The sequence below is a fragment of the Mobula hypostoma genome, chromosome 24, assembly GCF_963921235.1.
Source record: "Mobula hypostoma chromosome 24, sMobHyp1.1, whole genome shotgun sequence".
Classification (NCBI taxonomy): Eukaryota; Metazoa; Chordata; class Chondrichthyes; order Myliobatiformes; family Myliobatidae; genus Mobula; species Mobula hypostoma.
Genome location: NC_086120.1, coordinates 17,647,953 through 17,674,908, shown reverse-complemented (window position 1 = coordinate 17,674,908; position 26,956 = coordinate 17,647,953). Strand labels below are relative to the sequence as shown.

The following is a 26,956-nucleotide window of genomic DNA, read 5'->3' as shown; positions in this document are numbered from 1 at the left end:
AAACTTGTCCCCAAGGGCAAGGGCGGCAAAACGGTGGCAACTCTGAAGTCAGACAGTGCACAAGATAAATTACTGCAGTTGCTGGAGCTCTGCAGTAAAACCCAAACATCTTGGAAACACTTAGCATTTCATTAACCTAGACTTGCCTCTCCTCCGCCACTGCCCTATCTGCTGAACATTTCCAGCATTTTCGCTGGTACTTCAATGAGTCCAATTGCTGATAAAATATCACCGGAGGGTCATTACGCGCCGATATAAAATGGGGTTGAGAAGGTTGCATTCGGCAGCCAGTTATTAAGGGAGATAATGTTTTGCATTAGATTTAATTTTATTGCAATTCCAAACCAAAACAAATAGAGGCACAAGAGACCGCATATGTTGAAATCCGGAGGAACTCAGCGGGTCTGGCAGCATCTGTGTGTATGTGTGTGGTGAGGGGGGAGGGGGGTTGGACAGCGCCGTTTTGGGTCGACGCCGATGTAAGCCTGTCTTATTAAAATACAGTATGTTACACCAAAAATCAATATTCGATCAACATCAAACCTCCAGCTTTGCTATTTCAATCTAAAACTTAAAACTTTAAGATGTGAGTAAACTTCTCTTCAGAACTCTGATGGCAGAGAGTTCAATGGGCTCATTTTACACCGGGGCGGTCGTTGCTAATGTAGGCTCGTGTTCAAAGGGTTAAACATCAGAGCCCTTCAGCCCGAGCAAACTTGAAGTAAGATACAGGAACATTTAGTTAAACTGACTGCCCTCTTCCACTGTGAAGTGCAGGTGGTAGCGAGATCAGCGTCCCGACTGAAATATCACAATTATTTTTGATTCAGACTTTGTTTTTCTACTTGGGTGAAGCACAATGAGAAATATCCTTGCAGTTTGTTGCTGTTGGATTTTGATCAGTGAAAGGAGTTGTGTGGAGGGACAAGTGGATCCGAATGGGCTGTGGAGACAGATAATTCAGTGGGAGAATAACGGGCATGTGTACAGCTTATTGAACAGCGGTCCGGCTTACCGACCGTCCACCCGCCTCAGAGGAGCGGGGCAGCAGAGCATCTACCTGAGCAGCAATGTCGAGAGCCCGCAGAGAAGCAGCCGGGTTCCCGCTCGCTACCCTGTCAACGCCGTCCCACCAGGGATCGTTCCGGAGCCGCGGCGGTATCCACAGCGCCCGGGGAGGACGGCTACATCCCGCCACTTTCAGGGATCCCGGGCTGTCAATTTAACGCAAGGAATCCCTTGGGTTGGACAAAGTCCCCGGACCGGCTACAGCCTCGTCTCACCGGGGATACGGACGGCAAGTGCCGGCAGGTCGTCCGAAATACAGTCAGACGATCCGCGGAATCCCTTCGAAAACGCTAACAGCGTGTTTTACAATTTCCATTCTTCGTCTTCACGGTCTTCCCGGCCTGGGAACCGGAGGAGGATGGGCTATGGGACCAGATACTTCCAGAACGGTGAGTTCCTCCTGTCGATGTGCGGTGAGGATGGGAATGGGGAAGGGGTGTTCATTGCACTTTGAGCAAATGGAGGAAATCAAATATTAAATCAAATATCAAAATTAAATCAAATATTTAAATCAAATATCAAAAATCAGAAATCAAAAATCAAAGATTCGCAATGAAGAGGATTTTTTTTTTTGCAGTCGCTCTGTCCTGCCGAAGTAAAACTCCGTCCCCTAGTGTCCTCTAATAATTTGCCCAGGGCTCACACCCCGAAGCCACACCGGGTTTCATGGACTTTAATGGAGTGAGAATTGATTGACATATGTTGATAGCGGATCCATCACCGCTAGTTTTGCACCTCGCCCACTATGAGAAGCATCCCAACCCCTCCTCTCCAGAATGGGGATTATTCTCTTTCTTGGCACAATTTATACAATGCCGACTTGCATCTTGATTCAGTAGTGGAGTGGGAATCGAACTGTTTCATAGTGGGCGGTACAGTTTAATAAAGACTAGAAATATTCAGTCGGTCGGGTAGTATACGTGAAGAGGTGAATAAAGTGAATGTTACAGGATAGTGGCCAATTTGCAAGAGCAGTGGACAGTGATACTACAGAGTTCTATGCTGAGAGCGAACTGTTTAGTGATATGACTCAGATTATTGGTGTCAGGAAGGTTGTCTGGTTTGCGTGTAATATACATAACACGGAACTGACTGTTCTCGTAACATCTCACTATGATTATTGTTCCAGTAGTCAGAATTCACATAATTCTGGCACAGGTTCATCTCCCTCTGTCATCAGGTTTGAATTCTTTCCTTCAATAAACACAAAAGCATGCTATAGCTGCTTGATGATGCTTTCTGGATTACCTTGTGGTTGTGGGACAAATGATCTTTGGTATGAAACCAGGTCACATAGTTGGAGATGGCCCCAATTTCAACCCCCAGGCTTGATGTTGCTTGTAGGAGGGCAACAATTGGACCCATGAATTGTAGGCCAAACAAAAATCACAAAATAAATCAGATGGAGGAGTTCTGTTTTCCATCACTGTTCAACTTCATCCACTGAAGTTATGCTGCATAATGACTGACGGAATGTTTCTGCCTTGGCTTTGAATGTTGCCACGTTTAAGATGCAGTCTCACAGCTGATGTAAACCTGTAGCTTCAGCATGAAGTCTCTCTGTTGTAGAGAGAAATAGGACAAGGAAGGGAGCTTTGAGGGAGGAGAATATGCTATACCGGTATCATTGGTGAAAAAGAAATACATATCACAATCTCCTTAAAGCATCAAGAACAGAATTAACAGAATGGCATTGCTGGGCTACTCTGTCCTATATGCTAATCACTTATTGGCTTGTACACAGTAAGGGCTTCATTATGCATAATTGGTTAGTTTCTGTCTAAAATGCACTGGGCTAGTGATAGATACATTCAACTTAGATATAAAATTAAAAATTTCATTTTCATTAATATCTCATTACTTATGTAATCATGTGTGCATTTAGGTTTTACCAAGTTCTCCAATTACTTAAGAATAACACATTCTCTTTCATTCATGAAATCAGGTTATTACTGAGGACATTTGGCTCCGCACTGACTTTCCTAGCACATTGAATGCAACAGCAGTCTGAGTGAGTCATACCATACAGAATGAAGGATTCCATATCCAGTTGATCAGATAAATTAAACTGATCTCACAAAACAACGAAGTGAATGAGCTGATAACCTGATTGTTTTGTGTGTTACGGAAGGAGTTTAGAAGAACCCTTCAAGCTCACCCCTTACAATATCCTCATGTCAGAATGGTATTTGCTATGTTGGAGCAAGGAAAGGAAAGGTACGTTGCATCCGGAGTTTCTCCGGTTAGCGGACGATTTCCCTCCACGCCTCTCTGACGCAGTGGGGAACCGTGTACGAGGCAAGTTGCAGCAGTGGTTTGCCATTGCCTTCTGCCGGTGAATTTCCAAAGAGATCACCAGCTCATAACCCAGCACGGATGGAAAGCGTGCAGGGCAGCCAGCTAGATTTGAACCCTTTCGCCCCGAAGTCCGATGCTGATGTCACTACGCCACCAAAGAAGTAATTTGTACTTGGCTTACCAGACAACAAAATTACATGATTCTGAGTCAGCTATTTATTGTTCTACATATCTCATTGACTTACAATAAATGCCCAGGAAACTGTTAAGATATGCTAAGGTGTGAGACTTTATGAAAACCATTAGTTGAGTCATAAGATCTTCTCTCTCATTCTCCTTATTGGGCTTGAATCCATACACAAGTTTGGATCATAACACCCCAGAATTAACTGTTTGCACACCGGGACACAAGAGTTGTGTATTTTTGTTAAAGAACTTAATTGAAGAGTTCACATCAGATATTGGCAAAATCCTTTGGTGGCTTGATGGACACACTAAAACCTCACGGTGATGCCAGTGATGATGTATCTGGCAGCTGGTGATATCAAAATACAATTGATTAAAATAATTACAAAAAATGTTTCTACTTCTTTTCCAGGGCTTCCTGACTTAGTTCCTGATCCCTATTACATTCAAGCTTCTATATATATCCAAAGGGTGCATATGTATGCACTGAAGTGTGCAGCTGAAGAAAATTGCCTCTCAAGGTATTACGTACCAATTATGGTAATGAACTATTGGATCTTGTGGTCACAATAATGATCAGACATCACAGATATAAATCTTATTCAGATCCCTTAGGGAGTGCTTGTGATCTGTTGAGATACAGAATGCAGACATTTTATCTGCATATGCCACGGTAGTGTAGCCGTTAGTGTGATGCTATTACAGCTTGGAGTGTCAGAATTCAGAGTAAAACTCCAGCGTCCTCTGTAAAAAAGTTGTTTCGTTCTTCCCCTGAGCAAATGGGTTTCCTCTGGGTGCTCTGGTTTCTTCCCACAGTCCAAAGATATACCAATTGTAGGTTATTGGTGAATGAAAATTGCCCTGTGATTAGGCTAAGGTTAAGTAGATGGTCTGCTAGATGGTGTAGGCTGTTAGGGCCAGAAGTGCCTGTTCTATGCTGCATCTCCAAAATAAAATAAAATAACTTAAACCATAAGACTTATGGTATTGTGTAGCCTATTATATATATTCATTTTGGTTTCTCCTCTTTAAAGCATATTTTTGTTACTTGAATGTTCAAATGCTGGAGCCGATGTAATTTCTTCCCATAATTTTTCATCACCGTTGTGAAGGACCAGTGTGATGTTCAAGCCACAGGTTTAAAAAATATGCAATAAACCTTATAGTGAATTAGGGGAGCTTGGGTTTTAGATTTTATTTATATAATTTCAGTACTGTCTTTCATCTATAGACAGTTTCAAGTTGGGTTGAACCTTGTAATTATTCAAAGGTCCTTGGATTAAATATTTTGTATCTAGTTTGAGAGTAGGAAGTTGATTAAACATTGTTGTCAGAGTTGATTGTAATTGTTGTATTTTAGACATTTAGTTGAGGAAAATCTCTTTGGTCAACCAATGGTTACTAACACTGCAGAAATCTCTTGGAACTTGTGGCTCTACACAGGTCTCCATTTCCTCAATTCTCTCCCCATCCTCTCAACCTGTCTGAACCTCCATTTGAACTTTGTCTTTCTGTGTGTTTTTCCCCTAGCCGTCAGTCTGTGGTTTTGTATTGCCATGTGCTCTTGTTTGTTTTTGTGCCCCATGCACTCCTGTCCCCATCCTGCTCTACCCCGCCCCTATATTACTGAGTACTCCGTCTCTCACCTGTTTCTCATTATTACCTGTTTTGCTGCCACTTCTGTCTCATTGTGCTCCACCTATCATCTGCCTCTCTGTTTATTGCTCAGTGTATTTCAGTCCTGTGTTTTCAGCTGTTTGTTGTCACATTGTGCCTGGGAGTTTTCCTGAGTCTTTCTGGCATTTGTGTCTGTACTCGGTCTGTCTGAATATTGACTCTGCCTGCTTCCTGATTCTGGTTTTTGGATTTCTCTGGATATTTTGATCTCCGCCTGAACTTTGAAGCTGACTTTATTGCCCCTCTGGATTTGTTACTCAGTAAATATCACAGTGCACACAGTACTTGGTCTGCGGTTGGGTCCCTGCTTCAGCGCCCTGACACAACCACCCATAAATTGTTTGCCTTCATGTAATTTGCTATAACACATTCTTCTTTCAAAAATGCACTTAATTTACTAAGTTTAAAACAATTTATTCAGATATATTAGAATGCTTATTAGAGTGCAGAAAACTCTAACTGGGCAGGTGTTGCTCTGTTGCTACAATGTAAATCAAATACAGGGAAAACTTGAAAAACAACTGTCTAAAATGAAGGACTAAACAGGGAAATTTCTCTTGGTTGAGTAGTCTTTTTCCTTCATCCTATATATGTTATGGCATTAATACGAAAATAAAAATAAATACAGTATAAATGGTGAATCTTTTGAGCTATATCTAGCATAAAACAGATGATAGTGGGCTGATAACCTGTTGTACCTCACCTCTCACTACCCACCTGCTTCCATCTGTTTGTCCAATGCAGAAAAGCAAAGTCTACCATGGACATTATTAATGGAATATTGCAATTTTTAAATAAACATTAAACACGATTATATGAATAATCTAAAAATATATGTACTTGTATATCCTGTGACAGAATTTTCTTCCTTCTTGATTTTTATTACATTGATCAATGTGTTGTTGAAGAAAATAAATTCTAATAACGTCTTCCCTCACTTTCTCTGCTTGTCTTTACTTCCTTCTCCTGCGCATGGATAGGGGAAAGACTGAACAAACAGTCATGATGCATTGAACAGATTGAAAGAAGGTTTGGAGGAGGTCCAGAAATGAAAGGAATATGGCCCAGTAAGGGACAAAATAAAGAGGAAAAAAAATTGCTGGCTGGCATGGCAACTACAAAAGGAACATCTGTCTGGCTATGTGGCAGCTATTGCATTGAGAATTGGCAGTTATGATTGGCATGAAGTGTGCATAGCTGGTATTTTGCTTTGGCACTGGCCAACACGGCTGAGTATTGTGTACTAGGATTGATAGCAGCTACATGCCTCACAGCCAAATCAAATCTAAGTTTCCTTTTCCAAACCTTTTTCAAGGCAATTAAAGATGTTGGTCATCAAGCTTGAAAAGACAACAAAGTGAGGTCCATGAGCTGTGATGAAGTAATGATCTTTTTAAGAAAACATGCAGTGATCTCTAGAAGTGATGTTTTGTGATGAAACATTGTTTCCTTTCTTGTGCTGTGGTTTTCTAAACTTTGATGTAGTACAGGTCCAGTCCTTGTCTTGAATATGTGCAGACCTAGTTGGTGAGTATTGATTAGCTATTCAACTTGTGCAGGGAACCACAGCTGAATCTGATCACTCTCACTACTTCACCTCCCCTCCTCCCCCCGACCCACCCTCATCACACATTAAATTGAGACTCCTTCTGGCGGATATAGAGATGAAGTTTAGAGTCAGGATGTTCTTCTTGTGCCCATGTTGCCAGTTATTATTCAAATGGCATGACTGAAGTAAATTAATCATCATAAATCTCATTGTTGTTTGCAGGTCCGTGCTGTGTGCAGTTTAGTGATATTTTCCGATATTACAGCAATAGACATTTCAAGCATTTCAGAGGTGCCTGGGGAAATTATAAAGAGTGCTTTCTTCTGGGCTTTAAAACAAATTGCAATAGTATCAGAACAGCTATAGTAGGTTCATTTCTCCTCAACTATTTACAGTTACTGATACCTCACACTCTGCCGTCTCTCTCTTCAAGCAGCTGAACAAATTGTAAGGGCAGGTGATACAGGAGTAGTTAGTAAAATGTTTCTTCTGAGCAAAGATTTTAGGAATGTAATTTAGAAGACTTCACGTTGCATGGCTGGCTGTTTAAGACTGCTTGCTAATTCGTACTTCAGAACATTTGGATTGCTTTATACTAACTGGTCCAAGTCTCACATATGAAAGAAATAAATTTTATGAATTGTATGTTTTTCATCATGCCATGTTTTCTCCTGGTCCTCTTTAGATTCCAAGGAATTATTTCAGTTTGCAATTCAGAATTTTCTGCTTTGGACTAAAAAAAAGCAAACTTCTACTTAAAAGCAACACACATCAAAGTTGCTGGTGAACGCAGCAGGCCAGGCAGCATCTATAGGAAGAGGTGCAGTCGACGTTTCAGGCCGAGACACTTCGTCAGGACTAACTGAAGGAAGAGTGAGTAAGGGATTTGAAAGTTGGAGGGGGAGGGGGAGATCCAAAATGATAGGAGAAGACAGGAGGGGGAGGGATGGAGCCGAGAGCTGGACAGGTGATTGGCAAAAGGGGATACAAGAGGATCATGGTACAGGAGGTCTGGGAAGAAAGACAAGGGGGGGGCCCAGAGGATGGGCAAGAGGTATATTCAGAGGGACAGAGGGAGAAAAAGGAGAGTGAGAGAAAGAATGTGTGCATAAAAATAAGTAACAGATGGGGTACGGGGGGGGAGGTGGGGCCTTAGCGGAAGTTAGAGAAGTCGATGTTCATGCCATCAGGTTGGAGGCTACCCAGACGGAATATAAGGTGTTGTTCCTCCAACCTGAATGTGGCTTCATCTTTACAGTAGAGGAGGCCGTGGATAGACATGTCAGAATGGGAATGGGATGTGGAATTAAAATGTGTGGCCACTGGGAGATCCTGCTTTCTCTGGCGGACAGAGCGTAGATGTTCAGCAAAGCGGTCTCCCAGTCTGCGACGGGTCTCGCCAATATATAAAAGGCCACATCGGGAGCACCGGACGCAGTATATCACCCCAGTCGACTCACAGGTGAAGTGATGCCTCACCTGGAAGGACTGTTTGGGGTCCTTAATGGTTGTAAGGGAGGAAGTGTAAGGGCATGTGTAGCACTTGTTCCGCTTACACGGATAAGTGCCAGGAGGGAGATCAGTGGGGAGGGATGGGGGGGACGAATGGACAAGGGAGTTGTGTAAGGAGCGATCCCTGCGGGATGCAGAGAGGGGGGGGAGGGAAAGATGTGCTTAGTGGTGGGATCCCGTTGGAGGTGGCGGAAGTTACGGAGAATAATATGTTAGACCCGTAGGCTGGTGGGGTGGTAAGTGAGAACCAGGGGAACCCTATTCCTAGTGGGGTGGCGGGAAGATGGAGTGAGAGCAGATGTACGTGAAATGGGGGAGATGCGTTTAAGAGCAGAGTTGATAGTGGAGGAAGGGAAGCCCCTTTCTTTTAAAAAGGAAGACATCTCCTTCGTCCTAGAATGAAAAGCCTCATCCTGAGAGCAGATGCAGCAGAGATGGAGGAATTGCGAGAAGGGGATGGGGTTTTTGCAAGAGACAGGGTGGGAAGAGGAATAGTCCAGATAGCTGTGAGAGTCAGTAGGCTTATAGTAGACATCAGTGGATAAGCTGTCCCCAGAGACAGAGACAGAAAGATCTAGAAAGGGGAAGGAGGTGTCGGACATGGACCAGGTAAACTTGAGGGCAGGGTGAAAGTTGGAGGCAAAGTTAATAAAGTCAACGAATTCTGCATGCGTGCAGGAAGCAGCGCCAATGCAGTTGTCGATATAGCGAAGGAAAAGTGGGGGACAGATACCAGAATAGGCACGGAACATAGATTGTTCCACAAACCCAACAAAAAGGCAGGCATAGCTAGGACCCATACGGGTGCCCATAGCTACACCTTTAGTTTGGAGGAAGTGGGAGGAGCCAAAGGAGAAATTATTAAGAGTAAGGACTAATTCCGCTGATTAGGAACTGATTAGGTCTGGAATCCAAAAAGAAGCGTGGAGCTTTGAGACCTTCCTGATGGGGGATGGAAGTATATAAGGACTGGACATCCATGGTGAAAATAAAGCGGTGGGGGCCAGGGAACTTAAAATCATCGAAAAGTTTAAGAGCGTGAGAAGTGTCACGAACATAGGTCGGAAGGGATTGAACAAGGGGTGGTAAAACCGTGTCGAGGTATGCAGAAACGAGTTCGGTGGGGCAGGAGCAAGCTGAGACAATAGGTCGGCCAGGACAGGCAGGTTTGTGGATCTTGGGTAGGAGGTAGAAACGGGAAGACTTGGGTAGGTAGAAACGGGTTCTACTTAAAAGAGCTAACATTACAACAGTAATGTTAAATTTGAGCTGAACCTTTAAAGAGCAATTTAATGGAAATCATAATAGAAGAGAATTTATGTAACTCAAACAAAAAAAAACTATTTGGCCTAAAATTTCTACAATAAATATTCTATGAAGGAGCTACCAAATTGTACAGCCCTACTTTTTCCCTGAATCCTTTGCATCCTTTAAAGGAATGTTGTATTCCTTATCAAATAGTGGAGTGCTAAAATAAGGGAAATTATCGAAGGAATTACACATTCCTTTTGGCTGAACGATTTCACAATATCATCTTAATGCTGATAACCCACAACAAACAAAATACTGAATCAAACATAGTATCAAATTTCAGCCAATATTTTACAATTATTCATTTTAATAAAGATGACAGTAAGCAATATGCTGGCAGCAGCATAACTGAAGTGAGATGAGGATGCATAAGGCCCAATTCCAAACTTTGGTGGAAGTCTCTTTGTGGGATTTCAGGCGGGCTGGGAGGTCCTGACGAAGGGTCTCGGCCTGAAACGCTGACTGTACCTCTTCCTAGAGATGCTGCCTGGCCTGCTGCGTTCGCCAGCAACTTTGATGTGTGTTGGGAGGAACGAGCTGGTTTAGAGCTGGGGAGGGGGTGGGATCACAGTCAGTGTGTTTACTACGTAGTTCAATACATGACAAATACCTACCTAAGTTTACACATGGACTGGTCCTGTATCATATCAAGGTGATTTAGGAAAGGCAGCAATAGAAAGAAGAACATTTTATTGTGTAACTGCAGTGCTGGAGATGAGACATGTTTTCTTTTAAAAAAGTGTTGCCTCATCATTGTTCATTTATCGCATTCAATTTTGGATGTCCAACCTCTTTAACTGCCTTTAGTGAGGTTTTGAAAAGTAAAATTACAATTGATTTGGCCATTGGATATTTCCTGTCATGAGTCAGACTTGGCCCAACGTGATCCAAGGCTATTGAAGTAGAACTCAGCAAGCAGTCAGCCACAAACTATGGTGCCTTGTATACTACATTCCTAAAATCTTTGCTCATGAGAAACATAATTACCAGTTCTTCCTGTATCACAGTTACACTTCTTTGCTATGTAATGAACCAAGCTTCATTGTGCGAGAGATCAGCAATATTGATAGGGAGGTAAGAGATGAGGCAGCTTTGAAGCTGCTGAGCTCTGTTTTAAATTCCTGCTGAGGCACCTTTTATATTTTCCGGATTTCCTCAAAATACTTCCAAGCCAATCAACTGTTGTGATTTGGGAAACATAGTCACTAAATTGCACACAGCAAGGAACCACAAAAAAACAATGAAAGCTATGATAATTATGGTGTTAGCTCAGTGGTAATGTTGACCTCAGCAAAGGACAAATTTCCTCTTCCATATATTGATGTCTTTATATCCACCTGAAGTCCAGACAGGGACTCAACTTAACATCTCAATTGAAAAATATTCTGGCCAAAATTCCATTCCAAACTGCAATTTCTGCCAGTTTTGGTTGACTATTGGGAAGGTAAATACGGCTATTACTCGATATTGCTGCATTAACAAGAATTTTTCTTTCAGAATCAGGTTTATTGTTACTGACATAAATCATGAAATTTGTTGGTTTCTGGCAGCATTGTTCTGCCAGACAAAGATGTAAACAGTCAGAGTGCTCTCCACAGTACAACTGTAGAAATATGCTAGAGTCTTTGGTGACATAACAAATATCCTCAAAATCCTAATTAAGTATAGCCACTGGCCTGCTTTCATCATGATTGTATCAATGTATTGGGCCAGGATAGATCCTTTGAGATGTTGACACTCAGGAACTTGAAACTGTTTGCCCCTTCCACTGCTGATCCCCTCAATAAGGATTGATGTGTGTTCTCCCAACTTCCCTTCCCAAAGTCTACAATCAATTCTTTGGTCTTGCTGGCATTGAGTTGAATGTAACATGTGAATGGTTCATGAAAAATATATAAGCTTTGAGCTCAACCAAATTAATTCTGTACCTATTCAAAGAACCATCAGGCCCTTCTTTAAATAAATGCTTTTGCTTGCAAGCTCACTTCAGTAAAACTTGTAAGGGCTTGGGTCATTTTCTCAGACCATGCACCTAGTGTTAGCAGCAAATACTCCGAGGTCAGGTACAGTATGAGTTGGATTCTTCTCTGTTCCATCTCACCAAGGACATCAGGTGAAGCACAGGATACAGACTGAAACTTCCTTTACATAGTCTGGTAGGCCCTGTGCAGTATAGGTTTGCAGCAGAACAACATTCCATAAATTTCTAAAAACATGTAAAAACATTGGAAATTCCCGGCAGCTCAGGCGGCATTTGTAGAGAAAGATGCTAAGTTACCATTTCAGATCATGATATTTCTTTAGCAATGTTTCAGCATTTTAATACTAGTACTAAAAATTAGATTAAAGTATTTTATATGCACATTGCAATGATTCATGTCTACATTCTGCTACTTATAAGGTGCATTACTTCACAAGACTGATGTCAGAGGTGTGGCTTAGTCAGCACTGTAAGTTAAGTGAGATATTGCTGCCACTTATTAGAGCCAAAACCAGAGTAAAATTGTCGTTGAGGTTGTTGGGAGCTATCTTCTCAGGCTAAGGGCTACTTCACATATAATACCTTAGAAGTACCCTTAGAGGGCCAAACCATTCCTTCCCCTGCTTACATCAACGGTGTTGAGGTCAAGTGGTTGAGACCTTCAATTTTCTGGGCGTAAACATCAGTAGCAGTCTGAACTGGTTCAAACACGTAGACACCAAGGCCAAGAAAGTGCGCAAGCACCTGAACAACTGCCGAAACACTCATCACGACAGTTTAACAAATTGACTTCATATTTTGTTTTATTCGTGTTCTTTTAAAAATAAAAATGTGTATTATTTAAGATATTATTGTGAATGCTGCTTTTATGATTCTATGTGCTTGTGATACTGCTGCAAGTAAATTTTTCATTATATCTGTGCATACATGTACTGTAGTTGTGTATGACAACAAACTTGAGTTTGACTTTGACTTCCTTAGAAGGCTAAAGAAATTCCACAAATCCCTGCTTGACTGGCACCGATTTTTATACATGCACCATATTAAGCACCCTATCTGGCTTCGCAGGCCACTGTTCTGCCCAAGTCTTTAGGAAACTGCGGGCAGGTGTAGACACAGCTCAGCACATCACATAGACCAGCTTCCCCCCCCATGGGCTCTATCTACACTTCATGCTGGGCCGCGTGGCTCGAAGGGCTGGAAAGGCCTATTCCGTGCTGTATCTCAATAAATAAATAAAATAAAAAGTAGCCAATATAATCAAAGATACCCCCTAATCTGGATCTTTTCTCTCCTCCCCCTCCCATTAGGCAGACGATACCTATTACTGAAAGAACGCACCAGGTTCAAGGACAACTTCTATGCACCGTTATATGACTTTTGAACAGACCTCTTGCATGATAGGATGGACTTCTGTCCTCACAATCTATTTCTTCATGTTCTTGTGCTTTGTTGTTTCTCTGCACTTGCACTTTGGAGGGCTATGGTCCCAGTGCAGGGCAATGGGAGTAGATAGTTTAAATGGCTTGACATGGACTAGATGGGCCGAAGGGCTTGTTTCAGTGCAGTACTTTTCTATGACTCTATGACTTTCTCTGTAACTGTAACAGTTTATTCTACAGTCTGCCATTGTTTTCCCTTTCCTACTTCAATAACAGATGTGATGAAATGATCTGTAATGGTGAACAAAACAAAATTTTTCACTGTACCTCTGTAAAGTGAAAATAATAAACCAGTTTATTATATCTTCTCTTACCTAATAATGACAATTTATCAGTCAAATCACTTTATGGAATTTGTGCAGCCATCAATGAGTGGCACTGTGTAAATGTTTTGGTTTTATATGGCTTAAATTACGTACTTCAGCACAAATATTTATTGATGAATTCACCACCGGAATAGTTTTAAATCACCAATTTAGTTTCTCTCAGTGGGGGTCACTATAAATTTCAGTCCATAGATTCCAATAGCACCCAACAACTTCCAAACTAGGTGACTTGACTCATCGGGTTACTGCTCCAAACATTAAGCCCAGGTATGTTTGCTGATTTCTGACATGGATGTTGAGATTCTCATTAGCGAATTGAAATATCTTGTCTTTCAATGCTGATGCTTAAATTTACAATCCACTTTCATTAGCAAAGGTAAGACCTCAAACCACAATAATCTGTCTTTGCTTTTTTTCTGTATGTCTACATCTGGATATGTTTGCATCTGGCTGCATTTTCTGTTCTTAAACAACTATTGCCTTTTCAGCTATGTATAATTATGTTGGGGAACAAGATGATTTTCAAATACTTGGCTCAAATTTATCATACTGAAATAACAGTTGTTCTTTGGAAATAATTCTAAGCTTAAAGCATGTCTGTCTTTTTGCTTTAGGTCTGCATACAGTCCCAGAGTGAATGACCTCAGCATTAGGGTACTTCTGAGGTTCCCCCAAAGGGTCAAGAATCAAGGAACTGCTGACTTCCTCCCCAACAGGCCACGCCATACCTGGGAATGGCACAGTTGTCACCAGTAAGTATGTTGTATGTGAGCTATTTCCTACACAGGGAAGTAATCACTTGTGTGAGCTAAACATGACGATCTTAGCCTTTTCAACTGATGATTGGGCTTGTGGTAAAATTGAGTCCTTTGGGCCACCATTACTATTGTACTATTTTATTAAGAGTTGTTACCAATCAAGATTTTGTTTATACAATTCAGTCAAAAATTATGCAAAATTATGCATTATGAAAAGATGAGTGACATCAGTAGAACCATCTCTAATTTTCTAATGTTGGTGCTTTGCTACATCGGAGTCTCTCTTTTCACACTTTTGTGAACAGGAGAGGACAGAGAAAGAACAGGATGAGGTTCTAGCTTCCCTATAATCCCACAGTCAGACAGACTAACAGCAGATACTCAGCAACAAACTTGCAGAACAATGGTGCTCACTGGTCCTGGTTACAAACATAAATACTCCTGCTGCTTCGGATAAGGATTTCATCCCACTCGACAATGTGGCCACTTGTTCTTTTCAGGAAGACCTCATACTTCTATAGTATGGTAAAACATCTGGCTGACATTTTTTTCAATTGATGGAGCGATTCATTTTAGATAGTCTTCACTAGCTGAACATTTTAGCAGTACTGTCAGTGATGCCACTAAAGTTGTCCTGCATGGGCTGGATTTTATGGGGTCACATAAAATTCTGATTATGTCTTATTGGTGATATTTTACTGGAGTTTTCGCTTCAATATTTTCCACAAATTCCTGTGGAAATCACTAAATGTTCCCATTTCATTATTTACTCATGTATTTCTATAGGCAGGAGAGCAGGACATTCTGGTTTGGGAGATAATTTGATAGTCAATATTTGTTGAGCCACATGTTACTTAAGAACCCGCTGCCTTATATTCACTTGGATCATTCTCTTTATTACTTCCTGTATCCACAATGGAATACTGTGTAACTGCAGGTGATTACAGTTAAGTAGTGCACCTAGGGTCAATCAAAATTTATTCGTTGGGACCAAATATACTGTTGTTGCCATGCAGACTCCATTGTGTGTTCAATCAAGAATTTTGGCATTCCCAAATTTAAACATTTGAGAAAAAATATGTTCTTTCTTGAGTTATGAATAGGCAAACATTGAGCTCTGAGAAAAAGCATTAGTATTCACATGAACAGCAAAGCCAAGGTACTACTGGAGAGATGACAAGCCTGATTTCTCATAGATTTCTGAAAAATGCAAAGCTTTGAGGAGATTTCGATTTTGTGATTCTCGAAGTGCACAGAAATATGGTTATGTCTGCTTCAAAATGTAATGGCCAGGCATTACTATCCTATTACCACTAATTTTCACTAGATTGCTAGCATGGTGAATGATGGGCAAACAGTTTAAGTTAAATTAAATAAGTGTTTTACTAAAGCATTTCATTAGTTAAAATATTAATGGAATTCCATCATTTTGAACTTTAGGTATGATCTAGTGACAAAATTGTAGGGAAATGTCTCTGTCATTGATAGGAATCGTCACTGATAGAACAATGACTGATCAAAGATTGAGGAACGTTTAGGAATACACATTCAGGTAGGTGCTGATGCTGGTCCATTCTGTCCTGGAACAATGTTTAAGGAGGGATTGAGATTGTATTAAACTTTTATACACACTTTGAACAAAATCAGCATATATTAATCACCTTTTTTTCCTCAGGAGGTTAATGGTATCAGCAAATATTCTGTAGTTAGTTGTAACTACAGGAGGTTAATGGTAACAGCAAATGTTCTGTAGTTAGTTGTGACAAGAATCAAGTGAGTGGTATGCTCCTTCATGACTCATGTTTTACAAAGTCAGTCCTACTTTGTGTTTCATCCATTATCCCATTTGACCATCCTACTGTATATCTGCATGTAGTTGTCATTTTATTACTAACTTCTACTAGATTATGCATCACATGGCCTTGGATTTTATGCATCTTTGAGCAAGCTTCTGCTCTAATATCTTTTGTAACCGTATAACATTTTGTTTTCTGTTTTGTTTAAATCACTGTCCTATACTGTTCTAACCCTTCTGTAAACAGCTCACGTTGTTTTCTATATTAAAGATGGCCCACGAAGGCAAGTTTTTGTTATTGAATTTCTTTCACTTCAGGCATTATCACAGCATGGATCAGTTTAGCCATTATGACCTGTTAGAGGCGATCTCACAAAGAAAAGTAGCTGAAGGACACAAAGCTAGCTTCTGTCTAGAAGATACGATGTGTGACCCTGGCATTCAAAGGAGATATGCATGTACAGCCCATACTCAGGTAAAATGATGCAGTAGCATTAGTAACTTAGTTTGTTGATACTCCAACAATCGGATACTTATTAGACTTCTGGTTACAGAACCATTATCTTCTTCTAGCTTTTTGAGACTCTATGTACTGCAAGTGGTGTTATGTATTTAATATTTCATAATATTTGAGTAACTAATGCTTAATACACAAGAATGCTTAATCAAACTATATATAGAGTTTAATCAAACTATAATATATATAGTTTGATTAAGCATTCTTGTTTTTTTAAATAATCATTACGGGGTTATATGTATAAATATGTGAATTGTATACATCATCATGCTACCATGTGATATGTGCATACCTTGCTTCAAGTAAACCCGAAATTCAACTCACATTTCATACTCCCGTGTCTTCCTTTGAATTAGTTCAATGTTTTGAAGTTACAAAATATAACAAGTGGTAATAACAAGCAACATACACAAAATGCTGGAGGATTTCAGCAGGCCAGTGTGCATATGTGGAAAACAGTACAGTCGATGACCCTTCATCAGGACTGGAAAAAAAAGGATGAGGAGTCAGAGTAAGAAGGTGGGGGGAGGGGAGGAAGAAACACAAGGTGATTGAGGGGGTGAAGTAAAGAGCTGGGAAGTTGATTTGTGCACTTTCAGGGTCGGAGAAGGGGGAATCTAATAGGAGAGGACAGAAGGCCATAGAAGAAAGAAAAGGGGGAGGAGCACCTGAGAGAGGTGATGGGCTGGTAAGGAGATCAGATGAGCGAGGAAATGGGAATCGGGAATGGTGAAGTGGGGGGGGGGGGCATTACCGGAAGTTCAAGAAATTGATGTTCATGCCATCAATTTGGAGGCTACCCAGATGGAATATAAGATGTTACCCCTTCAATCTGAGTGTGGCCTCATCACCACAGTAGAGGAAGCTATGGACTAACATGTCGGAATGGGAATGGGAAGTGGAATTAAAATGGGTGGCCATTGGGAGATCCTGCTTTTTCTGGCAGACGGAGCCTAGGTGCTAAGTGAAGCGGTTTCACCGATATGCAAGAGGCCACACTGGGAGCACCGGATACTGTAGATGACCCCAACAGACTCACAGGTGAAGTGCCGCCTCACCTGGAAGGACTGTTTGGAGCCCAGAATAGTAGGGAGGAAAGAGGTGTGGGGGCAGGTGTAGCACTTGTTCTGCTTGCAAGGGTAAGTGCCAGGAGGGAGATCAGTGGGGAGGGATGAATGGACAAAGGAGTCACATAGGGAGCGATCCCTGTGGAAAGCAGAAAATGGGGGAGAGGGGAAGATGTGCTTGATGGTGGTATCCTGTTGGGATTGTAGGAAGTTATGGAGAATTGTGTGCTGGACGCAAAGGCTGGTAGGGTGGTAGGTGAGGACAAGAGGAACCTTATCCCTGGTGGGCTGGCAGGAAGATCGGGTGAGGGTAGATATGCACGAAATGGAAGAGATGTGGTTGAGGGCAGTGTTGACGGTGGAGGAAGGGAAGCCCCTTTCTTTGAAGAAGGAGGACATCTCCTTAGTTCTGGAATGAAAAGCCTAATTCTGAGAGTAGGTGCAGCAGAGATGGAGGAATTGATAGGAGGTGATGGCATTTTTACAAGTAACAGGATAGGAGGAGGTATAGTCTAGGTAGCTGTGAGAGTCCGTGGGTTTATAGTTGACATCAACAGATAAGCTGTCTCCAGAGATAGAGACATGGATATCGAGAAAGAGGAGGGAGGTGTCAGAAGTGGATCAGGTTGCCCAGCACCTAAGCTCTGTCTGCCAGACAAAACAGGATCTCCCAGTGGCCACCCATTTTAATTCCACTTCCCATTCCCATTCCAACATGACAGTCCATGGCCTCCTCTACTGTCACGATGAGGTTACGCTCAGGTTGGAGGAGCAACACTTTATATTCCGTCTGGGTAGCTTCCAACCTGTTGGCATAAACATCAATTTCTCAATCTCCCAGTAATTCCCCACCCTCACTTTCACCATTCCCCACTCCCATTTCCTTTTCTCATCTTAACTGCCCATCACCTCCCTCTGGTGCTCCTCCCCCTTTTCTTTCTTCCATGGCCTTCTGTCCTCTCCTATCAGTTTCCCCCTTCTCCAACCCTGTACCTTTTTCACCAACCAACTTCCCAGCTCTTTTCTTCACCCTCCCCTCCCATTTTCTCCTATCACCTTGTGTTTCTTCCTCCCCTCCCTCACCTTTTACACTGACTCTTCATCTTTTTTTCTCCAGTCCTGCTGAAGGGTCTTAGCCTGAAACGTCGACTGTACTCTTTTCCATAGATGTAGCCTGGCCTGCTGAGTTCCTTCAGCATCTTGTGTGTGTTGCTTGGACTTCCAACATCTGCAGATTTTCTCTTGTTTGTGAAGTGATAATAACATCTTGTTACCTAATGGCATCACTTTCCCCACTTTCTTTGCCTTAGCCTTTATGGACCACTTGAATGATGGCCAGTCCACTGATGGAGCAATGAGGACAAAGTGCAGATCCTCTTACTCAGAATACAGTCATTATGTTACCATAAAAACTAGATAAAACAATTTACCAATTAGATTTAGGTAACAAAGAAAATTTATTTATATTTACAGTGGCATTCAGCTCCTTTACAAGAATAAAATCATTGACAAATGAACCAGAGGGCAGATGAGGAGGTGATGTAGTGATCCAGAAAGCACTGCGTGTACTGCTGATAGAAGCAGGTTGTACAATAACTTTCAAAAGGGAATTGGATATATTATTGGGGGAAAAAGATCTTAGATTAAAGAGGCAGGGAATGCAGTTTATTTCTAAAATCTCCTGCTCACACACAAAAAGAAGTCCTCCTCTGCCATATTATTCTGTGCTTATAATGGAAAATCCTTGCAGTTTAATGGGAAAATGTGGAATATTAGGCATATTGCAGCTTCATTCGGAATAAGCTGTGTCTCTATGTATAATTATCCACTGTAGAATTACATCAATTGTTTTTGGATTGCTGGTATTTTTCTTGTTGGAGACATTGTTGTGAAGAAGGGGTTAAGTTGGTGCTATGTGGAAGGTAATTAGAAACCTTCATTAATTTTCCAAGTATGGGTCACAGACGCCAAGTGAAGCTTTTCTAACCTGCACCCGGATGACAGCCTCTTTTCACTAATAATCCTGTAAATAAATTTATGATCTCATTCAGTGTTCTCTGAATCCCTTACCACTCACTCAATCAACTGCTTCAGTTCACATTTCTTGAAGTTGCTGTTTGATGTGCGATACTGCTGAAAGGTTAATACTATTTCATCATTTGGTCATCCTTCATGAATAAACTTGGGCTTTGGAAACAATTGGTGGACTTTGGAAGCAATTAAGGTCAAACCTGATTCAATTCTCACCCAAAATATAAGAACATAAGACATATAATCAGATTGAGGCCATTTGGCCCATTGAGTCTGCTCTGCCATTCAATCATGGCTGATTTATTTTCCCTCTCAACCCCATTGTTTGCATATAGATGCAGGCACCCATATAGTTTCAAAATGGGAACCATGTTGGATAATACAGTAATCAGGAACATGGGAGCCCAGGCTGTCTGGTTTCCCTCCTTTCTTAGAACATAGGACATAGAAATTTAGAGCACATTACAGGCCCGTCAGCCCACAATATTGTGTCGACCATGTAACCTATTCTAGAGACTGCCTAGAATTTCCCTAGTGCATAGCCCTCTATTTTTCTGAGCTCCATGTACCTATCTAAGAGGCTCGTAAAAGACCCTATTGAATCCGCTTCCACCACTGCTGCCAGCACTCACCCACCACTCTCTGTGAAAACCTTATCCCTGACATCCCCTCGGTACCTATTTCCAAGCACCCACCACTCTCTGTGAAAACCTTATCCCTGACATCCCCTCGGTACCTATTTCCAAGCACCTTAAAACTATGCCCCCTCATGTTAGCCATTTCATCCCTGGGAAAAAGCCTCTGGCTAGCCACACAGTCAATGCCCCTTGTTGTCTTATACACCTCTGTCAGGTCACCTCTCATCCTCCGTCACTCCAAGGAGAAAGGGCCAAGTACACTCAACCTATTCTCATAAGGTACACCCTCCAACATCCTTGTAAATCCTTCTTTATCCACATACTCCTCAAACCTCTAACCACTAATTGCTAGAGATGAAGTTGAGAGCTAAGGCTTTTGGCCATGATTTCTTAAAGAAAACTAACGTGATTACAATTCCAGAGCTTTATTCGTGACTCATTGATTAAATGTTCATATTTTCTAATAGGGATTAGGTCCTGGGTGTTATGACACATACAACGCGGATATTGATTGTCAGTGGATTGACATTACAGATGTTGCTCCTGGCAACTACATACTGAAGGTAATGAAACCATGTAATTGGCTCTATCACTATGACAGTATCATTAAGACAGATTAGAAGCACAAATTTATCTGTAACAGATCATGCGCTTAATCCAGCTGCCACTTCTCATTCTGCAACTCTTGCATTCTTTTCTGCTCCTTAAGAATCTTATGCCTCTCTCTTTATTTCATCTATCCAGTTACAGTCAGTGGGACTGAACATCTCCCCACGCTCATGCAAAGCTCCGGTTTCCTTGTCCTAAACCAAGCTTCTTTTCCACATTTTCAGTATGTTCAAGTCTAGACTTGTTGGACCATTTGTAACAAGTTCAGTGCCAGGATCTCAAAATGGTTCAACAACTTTCCTTTCAGTCTTTTGTCATTCCTAGAAGTTCTCAACTTTCAAAATCCATGCTTAAGGCTATTAATTATAATTTACTGTTTTTAATTTCATTTTTACAAACTTGGTTTCTCAAAAATCATAATTTAATACACAAGTTGGTTAAATTGGGTAACTTAATTAACAATGAACAGATTCATTCTTTCATTAACTTTTACTCAGGTGGAAAATACAAAAATAAAGAAAAATGTATCAAGTCCAAAAAGTCAGATTTAGAGAAGTTATTTTAGCGGTAGAGAAACAGAGTAACATCAATAAGTGCAGTAAATAAGATGAAGAGGGAGATGAAAGGTAACATTGGAGAGCTTTGTAATAATTCAACGCTATTACTTTTTTCCTGCTTTTTTAATGTTAAAGACTAAAATTATGCTTTATTTCTGTTTCAATAATTCAGAGTAAATTTAAACAAAATTTTAACGCTGCTTTAGAATATATTATTAATATATAGTATATGTTTTTGTTTCGGTCTATTAGCTAGAACAAATAAAATTGGTCAGGGGAAGGAGAAAGGAATTTTCATGAACAGATTAGCCATCTAATAATTAAGATGGATTTTACTGAATTTCATTTTATCTGTATTTATTCTTTATATATAATCTGTTCTGTCTGACAGCATGTTCTGTTAACTGGAAAAGCAAACTCAAAAAATAATTATAGTCTTGTCATTAACTTTGGTTTGAACAATGGGAAGTTTGAGTTGGAGATGCGTCTGTATTGGGGGGGATTTTTTTTGATTTAGAGAAGTGTGTTTTTTTCTTTGGACTATAACAAATGCTGATTTAGGAGGACAGAGGCGATGGCACATTGGCTAATTTATTCTCCCTTTGCCACCCCTTGTTGCTCCATATCTATTTGTAGCATTTCCTACAATCTTGACTAATTCATTTTCTTTGGGATTGTAACTGCGAAGATGGAATCATATACCATTCCAGGACTGCAAGTTATGCAGAAAGTGGGGAAAATTCCTGTTAAACTTACTGTAGACTTTTGATTGGCATTAGCAAGCTGATGTTGTGTCCTGAACATATGGTGTGAGGAATTTCACGTTGATTGTCCACATTTCTGCCTATTCAAAAAGAATTTAACAAGACGATGAAAGCATGCCAATTCTTTGTTTTTAAATTACTTCAGTTTCCTTTACTCTCTGGAAAGTTTGGATTCTAAATCAGATGTTGGCTTTCATTCAACCCCATGCCCAAGTGTTAGTTCATCAAAAGTGAGCCCAGCTAGTGAACATTGGCAGGTTATTTCTCCCTAATAAAATTCCATTTGAGACTAATTCTGTCCTCACATCGCATCCACGTATAATTGCAGCTGCAGTCATTGGACAGTCATCAGAAGTGAGAACCTTGGCTCATGTTTATCTTTGTATAAATATTTCTTGATTTCTGCCTACTCCCTTTTGCTGACCTAGCTAACATCAACAAAGGAATGGCAGGCCTTCAACAAGCTTTGAAGCTCAGCATAGAATAAGATGATATCTATTCAGTCCTAGGCCTAGATGGCCCTGCACCTGATTTATATTCATAAAGAGAATGCTTACCATTGAATCCGGTGGATTTGTGTGCAGTGCTGTCACTTCTATGCTGCCACATCTGGACTGCTCTATTAGGCATGCAGGGTATATATTCAAGACTAAAGTCAATAGAATTTTGGATATTAAGAGAATCAAGGGGTAAGGGGTTGTGCAGGCAAGTGGCACTGAGGAAGAAAATCGGCCATGACCTTACTGAATGGCAGAGGAGTTTATGAGGAACCAAATGGCTTTTCCTGCAACTATTTCTGATGTTCTTACAATGCTTATCTGAAATTGGCATTAAAGCCATTGTGAATGGAAATGTTCGTCCTAATGCTCTTGCCAAGATGGTCTGTGAAAGACTGCAGCTTATTCTGTGAAAGTTGTGATTCTAAAGTGGCTATTTAGAGGTTGCTCATATCCCTTACTAAAGAATGTCATAAATGTCCCACCCAGACATTTTTTCTTCTCTCCTTTCCCATTGGGAGTAATAGACAAACGCTTGAAAGCAGGTGCTACCAGGTTCAAAGGCAATTCTATCCCACTGTTATCAGGCTCTTGAATGGACTTCTTATACAATAAGATGGACTCGACCTCACAATCTCCCTTGTTATGATCTTGCCCATTGTTGTTTACCTCTACTGCACTTTTTCGGTAGCTTTTTACATTTTATTCTGCTTTCTGTTATTGTTTTACCTGGTTCTAGTTTAATACACTGTGTAATGATTTGATCTGTATGTACAGTATCCACTATCTTGGTACATGTGACAATAATAAACCAATATCAAAACCATCAGGTACGGCAGTGCTCCTCACAGCTGCATTGATGAACTCTTCTGCTGGTGCTTCCCTTCAATCAACAATAAATTTGTAGCTACAGGTGGTGCCCATAGCTCACTGCCGCAATGAAGTTCTGAGGATCTACAATGCATTGTATTGATATCTTTACCTAATTCATGCTTCATCCAGATTCTAAGACCTGGGCTCTGCAGCATTGGAAATCTAATTCCATGTTGTCATTCTGCTTCTTAAATTTACTCTGTCATCCTGACTCCTAGAGAGAGAGAAAGAGTACATGAAATATGTGTCTCTGTTTGTAGAAACATGACAAAAATAGTTGAATCACCAATAATCTTGATATTTTTATTCTGCTTTGAAGCCTCCTCATTTTTTCTCATAAGTACTGTGTTCTACTCTCTACTTTCGTAGGCATGGATTTGCTTTGGTGCAAGGGTATTTGATTTTTGTTAGGTGCACTTTCTTGTTGGCTAAGTTTTGTTGAGACTTGGGTTCCAAGGGTGTTAGCCAACATTTGTACAAGATACTTCATGATCCACACACAAAGGGTTGATTTTAACCATGAGATTTGATGGGTCTCTGTTTAGAAACTCATCCAAATATTCTTTCTATTTGTTTGGCAGATTACCAATTTGCCCAGTTGTTCAAATTAAAATTGACTTAAGTTTAAGCATTGCTCATAATGTTCACCATTGAAATGCTGAGTTCATATAATCAAGCATCGAGGAAACTTTGGCTACCTTTTAATGAATATGCCTGTTCCCTGTACAGCATCTTTATTGAATGAATGTGCTTGTTCTGTGTACAACGCCGCATATTAAACATAGCTGAAATTAATTAATTTGACTTGGGATTTTTCCAATTAGTGTTATGCTAGTATATTCAGCAATTAATCAATTGGGGCTGAATGTTCCATACTTATATTTTTGTTGAATTATTTCAGTTGAATAATTTCCATTATTTCTTTTGTAGGTTTCAGTAAATCCAGGATTCTTGGTACCAGAGTCAGATGTAACCAACAATGTGGTTAGATGTGATATACTTTATACTGGGAGCTATGTGTCAGCCAGAAATTGCAGAATTACAAGGTTTGTAGTGGCTTGTTAAATTGCATGTGAAAGGTTTTGTACTCTGAATGTCAAGGCCTAACAGATGACAGATGGAACTTTCACTTAAAATATTTGATCCATTTTGGGGAACACTAGTGTAACCACATAAAATTCAGGTCAGTGGTAAATAAATTGTCCTATTGTGTTTGTACAGTATCACTAATTTAAATGGAAATTTTAACGTAATTTTCCAATTCTCTTTACTTTCTACTTTCCAATTACTTTTTAATTATTTTAATTGGCATGGTTCTAATGACAGTTTGGGAAAATAAATTATATAACCTAATAATCGTTGAGTGAAATAATGTCATTTTCTTGTATAACTGCTAAGTCTTTGTCTTCCTACGACTAATTCACTGGCCAGAGATAATATTCTCGATATATAATCTTTCATCATTTTGACAATTTATTTAAACCCACCCCTTTTCCCCTGTAATGTTTCAGGAATTTCATGTTGTTTTGTCCAAGGTCTGGCTGCTCTTAATTGTGTTCTACTTTAACCCTGAATTCAAAATTGAGCCCATCATCTCCCTGATAATATTTTCTTAGGGAATCATATTTAATTGTGGATTAAGGCCAACCTCAGCATCCTTTGCCCTGTGCCTATGTTTTTAAGGCTATGGGATGCTACCTGAGCTGGGATCTAGTCATGTTCCCTTTCTTCTTGATTTGCAATGTATAAAACAAAACTACAAACTTGATCAGAAGGAACATCAATCCTTAATCCAGTAAAAATAAAAGATGTCCATGAAAAGAGGGCTTAGATTTTCCATAGAACAACCAATAATGTAAAGTACTTTGATTTGGTAATTGCACAAAATGAAGTAATTTAAAATACTGAATTGCTGGGTTAGACCCATTGTCCTAAAACTTTGTGGTGCAGCAGTTTAGGTTTTGCCTCTCAGTAATGGTACTGATAGCACTGAGGACATTAATACCAGGATAATGAATAACAATCTTAAATTCTTTCTGGCTTACTCCAATTTATTTATGATATTTAAAAAATTTTTCTTAACAGATTCTGAGGATGAGACCCAATGAATGGACTCTATAGTCGGTCAGAAGTGTGTGAAATCTCCTGCTTTTTGCTTTAGTTTTGTGTTTGTATTTAACAGTTTTATGGTGGAAGTGAGCAATTTTATTCCTGCTTCAGAACCACGACATATATATGTCAACTTACAATATTCATTACACATCTGCAGGGAGTCTTATGAAAAACTAGAACTAAAAACATAGAATTAATCTAATTTTGGGATTCCAGAATCAGGATCTATCTTGCTTTCTGTCTGTCTTTTAGCTCCTGCTGCAGTTTCCCTCCAACAATCTTTAATAAATGAAGAGAGCTTGTCTTTAACCAAAATTTTTCTTTTTTGCCTGTTCTGAAATTTTGTGACATATTGACTGGTAACCAAAAGCTTGTCAAAGAAGATCTAACTATCCATTTTTAAGAAAGTAAATGTGTTTAGCTTGCTCCATTACACTTCCACCCAATAACTATTCAAGGTATCCTGCGGAATTGGAAGACCGATGTTCGCTGAATATCAAATGCACCAAGTTAATAGAACCTGGCCCCCTTGCTGCAATTCCCCAACCAGCGAGCTCTTGGTTTGAACAGTAATATATACGGCAATCATTAAAAGGCTTTTTGGTATTTTGAGTGTTCAAGAGTCTTGGAAATGGTAGTTATTTTTAACAAATTGAGATATTTTTGCTAATACTTGGAGTATCCTCCTCTCACAAATTTGATATCAATTTTGTTATGGCAAGAATTTAATATTACTTTTGAAGTGGTCCCAGATCCTTACAATTATTTATTAATCTCCTTTCAAGTACACATTCAACTTTTATTTCCTCATCCTTTTGCAGTCTTGAAGTGGTTAATATGAAAATTGGTACTTCCTAAAATTATTTCCTCCCCTTCACCCTCAAGTTTTCAAACCATGGTTGTTCATGACATAACACAATTTTATCTCTTTATCTTTCATCCTTTAGGCTGGCTGGTGGCGTAGTGGCATCAGTGCCAGACTTTGGAGCGAAGACTCCTGAGTTCGAACCCAGCTGGCTCCCCAGGCACGCTTTCCATCCGTGCTGGGTTGAGTGTCGAGCTAGTAACTTGACCTCGTAAAAAAGAAATTGCCTGCTATAGAAACATCAACAGCAAAAAGTTGATGGCCTATTCTCTCTCGTGAGTTTAAAAGGCAATTTCCTTTTTTCCTTTTCTTTAATCCTTTAGCTTGATATTTCAATTTAAATGAAACTTTATTAGCTAGTCTAGTTGGACAATCTGCACCCATTCAATCCTTCAAGAAGTTCTCATAAAGTTTTTTTTTGGAAGGAAATTTGAATTCTTTGAGCCTATATTCTAAAATGCATCGTGCATTAAAGCATACATTCCTTGTTTTTATGCTATTGACCCCATGACTAGGACATTGA

The 26,956-nt window shown here is 40.2% G+C and overlaps 1 protein-coding gene across 1 annotated transcript; it reads left to right on the top strand.

The window, feature by feature from the left end:
- Positions 1-859: 859 nt before the first annotated feature.
- LOC134337196 (protein-lysine 6-oxidase-like) lies at positions 860-26,879 on the top strand. The gene is made up of 7 exons (XM_063032026.1): positions 860-1,457; positions 3,965-4,073; positions 13,965-14,102; positions 16,222-16,378; positions 20,624-20,719; positions 24,387-24,502; positions 25,542-26,879. Exons 1-7 carry the CDS (start codon positions 860-862, stop codon positions 25,546-25,548), a joined length of 1,221 nt encoding a protein of 406 aa, XP_062888096.1. The 3' UTR covers positions 25,549-26,879.
- Positions 26,880-26,956: the final 77 nt, after the last annotated feature.